This window comes from Jatropha curcas, chromosome 9 (assembly GCF_041381405.1).
Source record: "Jatropha curcas cultivar XTBG-Jc1 chromosome 9, XTBG_Jcur_1.0, whole genome shotgun sequence".
NCBI classification, from domain to species: Eukaryota; Viridiplantae; Streptophyta; class Magnoliopsida; order Malpighiales; family Euphorbiaceae; genus Jatropha; species Jatropha curcas.
In genome coordinates this window covers 9,359,934-9,360,803 of record NC_143159.1, presented here as the reverse complement: position 1 = coordinate 9,360,803, position 870 = coordinate 9,359,934, and the positions used below count along the sequence as shown (strand labels likewise).

The following is an 870-nucleotide window of genomic DNA, read 5'->3' as shown; positions in this document are numbered from 1 at the left end:
TAATTTGATTTAAATAGGAAGCTAATCTAAAAAATAAATTTGACAATGACAAATAGAAATAGCGTCTACTTAATTAAGTATATTATTATTATTATTATTATTATTATTATAATCAATAATTAAATTTTAGTATAGAAATAGCATCAATAATTAACAGTTTAAAGCATGGAGACGGGAAAGAAACAAAATAAGGAGATAGAAAAAAACAAAACATTTTCTAAATTTTGCAATGAAATTGATTTTTCTATTTTTATTGGAAGTAAAATTTATATGTTGCTCTATTATATATTACACGAGCTATAGTGGGTTTGATTTGAGTTTGCTGTCTCAAAGGCATTCTAATTTACTTTAATTAATTATTTATTTATTAATAGTCCTTTACTTTTTTTATCTATAAATAAAGAGCAGTCATTTATTACAAAACATACTAAATTGTAATCATGGTGATAATGCATCTTCAACCTTTCTCTGTGTTTGTTGCTCTTCTTCTCTTTCTAATGCACTTCCTAATAGCTTCTGCAGTCGGAAATGATTCTGTTCTGTGCAAAGAGAGGGAGAGAGAAGCACTCCTTGGCATAAAACGTGACCTTATAGACCACTATGGTTTTCTCTCTTCTTGGGGAAGTGAAGAAGACAAAAGAGATTGTTGCAAATGGGATTACATCACTTGCAGCAACCGAACAGGTCATGTTACAGAGCTTGATCTTAATGGCATGGGTTTGAGAGGTAAGATAAGTCATTCCTTGCTTGATCTGAGACATCTGACTCACTTGGATTTATTTCATATTGATTTTGGTGGCACTCAGTTTCCAATTGATAAAAATGGCTCTCTCGCCAAGTTGAGGTACTTAGATCTCTCATATGCTAATT

The 870-nt window shown here is 30.5% G+C and overlaps 1 protein-coding gene across 1 annotated transcript in view; it reads left to right on the top strand.

Moving 5' to 3' along the window:
• Positions 1-413: 413 nt before the first annotated feature.
• LOC149493590 (receptor-like protein EIX1) overlaps positions 414-870 on the top strand; it is a 3,585-nt gene continuing 3,128 nt past the window's right edge. The window contains exon 1 of the mRNA XM_089726140.1: positions 414-870. This exon is cut by the window's right edge and continues 3,128 nt beyond it. Coding sequence (XP_089582266.1) covers positions 441-870 — 430 coding nt within the window. The 5' untranslated portion in view covers positions 414-440.